Source organism: Pteropus alecto, unplaced genomic scaffold (assembly GCF_000325575.1).
Source record: "Pteropus alecto unplaced genomic scaffold, ASM32557v1 scaffold101, whole genome shotgun sequence".
Taxonomy (NCBI): domain Eukaryota; kingdom Metazoa; phylum Chordata; class Mammalia; order Chiroptera; family Pteropodidae; genus Pteropus; species Pteropus alecto.
In genome coordinates this window covers 19,371,097-19,377,100 of record NW_006432945.1, presented here as the reverse complement: position 1 = coordinate 19,377,100, position 6,004 = coordinate 19,371,097, and the positions used below count along the sequence as shown (strand labels likewise).

General features: G+C 59.1%; 1 protein-coding gene across 1 annotated transcript in view; it reads left to right on the top strand.

The window, feature by feature from the left end:
- The window catches only part of UHMK1 (U2AF homology motif kinase 1), a 12,599-nt gene extending 7,274 nt beyond the window's left edge, over positions 1 to 5,325 (top strand). The window contains exons 7-8 of the mRNA XM_006907938.3: positions 1,730 to 1,818; positions 5,029 to 5,325. Coding sequence (XP_006908000.2) covers positions 1,730 to 1,818; positions 5,029 to 5,175 — 236 coding nt within the window. The 3' untranslated portion in view covers positions 5,176 to 5,325. The remainder of the gene's footprint in view (positions 1 to 1,729; positions 1,819 to 5,028) is intronic.
- Positions 5,326 to 6,004: the final 679 nt, after the last annotated feature.

Genomic DNA, 6,004 nt, shown 5'->3' with positions numbered 1-6,004 from the left:
CCCCACACATTCCTGCAGCAAAGCCCTGTTCCCGAGTCGAGAGTGGCTGGACCTGGAGCTTCGGGAGGCCATGGGTTGGGTGGGGTCGCGAGGCCCAGGCCCCACGGCGGGGTGAGGGTGCTTATGGGAGGCGAGGAGGCGGAGCTATCTGCCGCCTGAGCCCCTGGCCGGGAGGTGGCCGGCCACACCAGACACTGAGTCTGCTGGCACCTTGATCTTGGGCTTCAGCCTCAGCTCTTGAAAACTGCATGGCTGCCCTTTAAGCCCCTCAGTCTGCGTTCCGTTAAAGCAGGCCGAGCCGGCCAAGGGCCCCTCGGCTCCCCCGGCTGTGAACTCTCCCAAATGAACAAAGATTCATTTCCTAGCAGCTTCTTTCTGTCCGTCCTGGTCCTGCCCTAGCCTTTATTTCTCCTTTTTGCTCTTATGCATTCAAGACCTGCTCACCGAATCCTAGCTGTGTACTGGCCCCTGTGTGATCGGTCCTCGTCTTCGGCGCGGCGGGGACTGTTATGTGGACAGCTACAGTTTGATGACCGGAGGGGGTTGACGAGGATCGCTTTGCCAGTCTGAGGACCCGCGTGGCGTCTCTGCTGAGGGACAGCGCAGAGCGGTGGGAGGGGGCAGCATGTGGCTTGCTCGTCTCAGGGTGTTCCCTGGGGGCAGTCAGTGAGAGCTGGTGAGGCAACCGGAGCGCAGAGCCCTGGGACCAGGTGGCTGAACGCGTTCGGAGCGGACCCGGGGCTAGCAGCGGTGGAGGCCGTGCGGGAGAGGTTGGCGGCCGGCAGTTGGGTCCCTGCTCTGCTGCACGCTGTGGGAGCCGGTCCAGCTCTGAAGGGGGTGTCGTACTCAGGCTTGTGGTTCAGTAAGGGCCTCCGGAGGCGGAGCGGTGCGTGGTCTGACTGGGACCAGCCTTAGAAACGCTTGCCGGATACTGACGTTTTCCCTGTGGACAGTCGCACCGTTACCGACAAGGCTGCCTTCACCGCAGCTCCTTGTACGTGTGAGTCGTCTTAGGCCCCTGGGCTTTGTGTGACTATTTGACAGATGAAACAGACGTTATTTCTTTGGGTCCGTGACAGTTGTGTCTTCAGTCTCTTATTCCAGGACGCCGCTTATTTGAAAGAGTACGCACGTGAAATAGGACACGGTTACACTTCTAGTACAGTGTTTATTGTGGCAGAGTTTGGAAATAGTTTAATCACTAGCAGAAGGGGTCGTGTGAGAAAATTGACCATTCATAGAGCGAACTACTGCACAGCTGTAGAAGCAAGTGGAAGAATCGTATGGCAGTCTTGAAAAGTCTTAACGATAGTGTTAACAAAAAGCAAGGCTGGGACGTTTCACGAAAGTGTACGTGCCCACGCCGGCGTGTGGAAGCTTATGACGTTACGGAAGGGCCCCGGAGAAGCTGGTAATGACCGCTGCCTTCAGAGGGATGGGGTGGACCCTGGGAATGGGAGCAGGGCTCTTTTTTTATTTTATTATTATTATTTTTTCTTTGGATTTTGAATTTTAACTCATTTGGACATATTAGCTACTCAAAATGTTGAATTTAAAATATAAAAAGATATTAAATGCTGAATTTATATTAAGCTTAATTTCAGAAGGTGTAGAAAACGATCCCGTTACTTAGGTAGGGATTTCCGAATTCTTCGACGGTTAAATATTTCGGATAACGAAGGCTCGCTCATTGCGTCCGGGTGGTTACTGTCTGTGTTCTGACAAGCAGATGTCGTCGAGGACGTGAAGGAGGAGTGTCAGAAGTACGGGCCCGTGGTGTCGCTGCTCGTGCCGAAGGAGAACCCCGGCAGAGGGCAGGTAGGCGCACTCCGGTTCCAGAACCACCCAGGGCTCTTTCCAGGTCCACGGGCGTTCTGAGGCTGGGGGTGGGGGGCCAGAAACGGCGCTGCTGGTGATGGAGTTTTCGGTGTGGGTGTTTTTCTTTTCAGTTTCTCCCGAGAGTTCTGTGACACGCGTGCATTTTTCTTTGTCGTTTAGCATTTATGTTTTAAGAAGTATTGTTCTGCTTTTGAGCCTTTGTGAATAGTGACACCCGCTGAATCATATCCTGATTTAGGTCAGGTTCGGCTACAGAAATATTTTGGCCCAGTTTCTTCTAGTTAAGTGGAGCTGGGAAACCGTTTGGGTTATGTTCCGATTCTGATGGATTCGGAGGAGGGAATCGCGCTGCGTTGGCCCTGCAGTCTGAGCGCAGTGCCAGCGTGGGCAGCTTTGTGACCTTTATCTTAGTTTTTTCACCTGTAAAATGTATGGGCTAAAACTGGGGTCACAGGGTTTTCTGTAGAAATTTTCCGATTTTAAATTAAATCATGAGGCAAAGAAGATAAATCTTAAACGTTCCGTTTGTCTAGTGGGAAACGGTATCGTTTTTCTCTGTCTCGGGGGTCCAGCCTCGCACTGCTGATGTGGCCCCTTCTGGGGCTGTTGTGCACAGGCGGGGGGCTCAGTGCCTTTCTGGCCTCCCCCAACTAGAGGCCCCCCTCGGTGTGGCAACCGAGATGTCTCTAGACACTGCCAGGTGTTCCCTGTCGGCCAAAATCGCCTCTGGTTATGGATTATTATTTTATTTTATGGTTCAATGTTATAAAAGATTTTGGCAACTGAAAAAGAATGAAAGAAACGTCAGTCCCTCGGTGATCCAGCAGCAGTAGCGTCTCCCCTCCCTCAGCGTCGGGAACGGGCTGGGTCCTCGCTCCGCGTTTACCCCAGTGTTCGTCGCGCTTGTCCCAGACAGATGGTGTGGAGTGCTGAGTGCTGGGGGCGGGGTAGACCGGGGTTCCATCCCAAGGAGTGGGGAGCGGCAGGTGTGACTGGGGGAGCAGAAAGGGGGGTCCCAGAGGTGAGGGGTGGCCGGGCCTTTGAGACGAGGCAGGTCCAACTGGATGTTGCCCTCGGGGTCAAGTGCGACGGGAGCGGGGCCGGAGGGAGGCCCGGGGAATGCTGCGGGGGAGGGGGTGGCCCAGCGCTGCTGTGCCGAGCCCAGAAGCGTCTGCATGCATCTGTGTGTGAACGGGCGAAGGCGGCTCGGCGGCCAAAGCCGATCTCCACTTGCATATTCCACCCAAGCCCCGTGGTCGGGGCGCGCGGCGTGCGGCCAAGACCCCTGGGGTGCACCCAGATGACGGGTGCGTCTCACAGACCACGCTAGAGGTGTGTGCTGTGGCCCTGATGTCAGTTTGACCTCAGAGGGCCGTAAGGATAGCTGCTCTTCCGTTGGTTAGTGACGGCCGGGTGTGCAAGGCGGTAGTTCCCTGTGACACGTGCAGCGAGAGGGAGCACACTGGCTCGTGCGGTGGCCGGCGGGGCTGGGTTTGGCAGGGATTAAGAATCGGCGAAAAAGCCGGAGGCAGCTTCACTGTGCTCCCGGCGGCGGCTTCTAATTTTCCTTTCGCGTTCAGCGAGAAAGCTGCGGCTGGAGACGAGCGGGCCCCGCGCTTCGCGTGTTGTTCTTTGCTTTGTGCAAGAGGAGACGTGAGCTACGTACTCGCTGGCTGAGGAGGGCGAGCTCACGCCGGCTGGACTGCGTTGGGCGGGGTAGTTGGGCAGTGCGGGTCTTCACCAGCGTAGGCGAAGCGCACGGACTGACATCACGCAGACGTCAGCGGCGGGCTTGGAATCGCGGCCTGACGGGCGGTGCTGCTCCGGCCGCTCGGGAGGCCCCCATCTCAGCTGGGGTGGGTGGAGTGGCTGAGAGCACCACTGCCCTTGACGCAGGTGTAAAAAGGTCGTTTCTAGCCCTCGGTGCCGTCTGCTTGTCCTCAGGTGTAGCATGTGGCTATAAGTCGTCATGAGTGGCAGAGGCGAGACCCTCATTGCCCCGTGTCGCAGCCCACGCGAATCACTCACCCACACAGGCCACGCGCCCTGGGCCTGGCGTCCTACGCTGGCCTTGACCCAGCGTTCGCGTGCATGGTGAGCAGTCACCAGCGGGCACGGCGCTCTGTGGCTGAGGAAGGGAGACCCCGTTTTAAAAGTCCTTCACAGGCGCACTGCCCGACAACGCCTTGGTCCACAGTGCCTCTGACGTGGTCCTGCGAGACTGTCACGGAGCTGAGTGTCCTGCGGTCGGGAGGGCTTTCTTCTGACGGGAGCAGTATCTGTGGACGGACCGTAGGCCCCTCCCATTCACAGCATCTCAGTTCCGAGGGCACAGGTGACATGCCAGTCGGTCAGCCACCCACCTGTCCCCCAGCGCTGCACACTGGGATATGGCAGTCTCCCAGGCTAGCCTGATGGTCCGCAGGGCGCACTGCCCTGAACTCCCTGTGGTGCGCCTGACGTCCTGAACCAGAACACACGTCCACAGGAGTGACCGACGGGCCTCAGGTGCCGCGGCCACGTGGGGCCGGCCTGTCCCTACGCTTGAGAAGCATTTCAGGCTGTTTGGTACAAAACACACAAGCTTTATGTCCCCGCCAAGTCAGTGCCCGGGAGGGCCCTCTGTGCCGACGGTCAGTAGGGCCACAAGAGATCCGTCAGGAGCCACGTCCTCAGCCTGCCCTACAGGTCACAGTGCCCCCCCGCTCCACGAGCCCACACAGCCCTGAACTGCCCGCTTGCCTTCTGATCCTGCTGCGCCTTAGGCCGCCTCACTCGCCCCTGACGGTCACTGCCCGGCCACCTAGGCCTCGCCCAGCGGCTCGGGGCTCCCGGTCACTGAAGTCTACATCCCTGCTCAGGGAGCCGCACCAACAGTGTCCCTGTCCTGTTTCTGACCTGCCCTCGGTGGCCTAGGGCTCTGCTCAACACCCCTGGGTGGTCTCGGGGGAGCCGGGTGCTGTCACTCAGCGTGCTCTTGCTGGGTTTCCGGAACTGACTGAGCTCCACAGACGTGTTCTGCATCCTGCTGCCCCAAATTGCCATCCCGGCCAGTGGCACGGATGACCCAAGACCCAGGCCGCGCCTCGCCCTGCCGGGGCAGCGTCAGTCTAGCTGGCAGGGGACAGGGCTGCTCTGGAATGGCCTGCGTGGCCACGAAGCCACCTCACTCTCTCTGTCCCCGCACAGGTCTTCGTGGAGTACGCAAATGCCGGCGACTCCAAAGCTGCACAGAGGCTGCTGACGGGCCGGCTGTTCGACGGGAAGTTCGTGGTGGCCACCTTCTACCCGCTGAGCGCCTACAGGCGGGGCTACCTGTACCAGACCCTGCTCTGAGCCAGCTCCGGCGTCCTGCCCCGCCACTTCCCAGGGACGCTGCTCTACACGGACGACCTTGTACAGTTACTTCATCCCGCGGACGCGCGGCAGCCGCTCAGGTCGGCGGCACTGCTCCCCAGTGTGGGACAGACGGCAGGTGTCCGTGCGCTCACGAAGCGGGGGGTGCCCGTCCCGGCCCTGCCACGTCGCCACACGCTGCTGCTTCCGGTGTCGGGCTCTTCCCCGCTGGCACCGGGGCAAGCGCCGTCCGGGGTCATCCGGCGGCAGGTGCCCACCGTGTCCTCAACCCCGAGTCGCGTGTGAAGGGAGTACTGGAGCCCGAATCCCCTTCACAGACACTGCAGTGAGCCTCTCTTTTTTTTTTTTTTTAATTAAGGCTTTTAAAGTAGGAAGCTGATGCTTGATCTTGCACAATTTTTATGTCTGGTATGTTTGCTCGAGTGAGTTGCAGGTGTGACGGAACACTTGGATCAGTGTACTTCCAGTGACTCTGGATAGCTTCCCCGCCCGTGTCGTGCCTGTGAGGTTTAGGGCATGCGTCCTCAGCGTCGTCTGTCCCACGGAGAGTACAGAGAAAACGCATTCCTGAGCTGAGGGTGAGCGAGTCTAGACAGGGCTCGGCTGAAGCGGGCAGGGGAGGGGAGGAGATGTCCCGCTGGCTGATTGGCCTGTTCAGCTGTCCGCTCCAGGCCCCGCGTGGGCTCGTCCCGCACTGAGTCTCCCGGGACTTCGTGAGACGCCCGAGGTGCGGTGTTACCTGCTGCGGCGGGAACTTGGAGCGGGTCACAGAGAGGAGCAGGCTCCGTGAAGGGAGGAAAAAGACAAG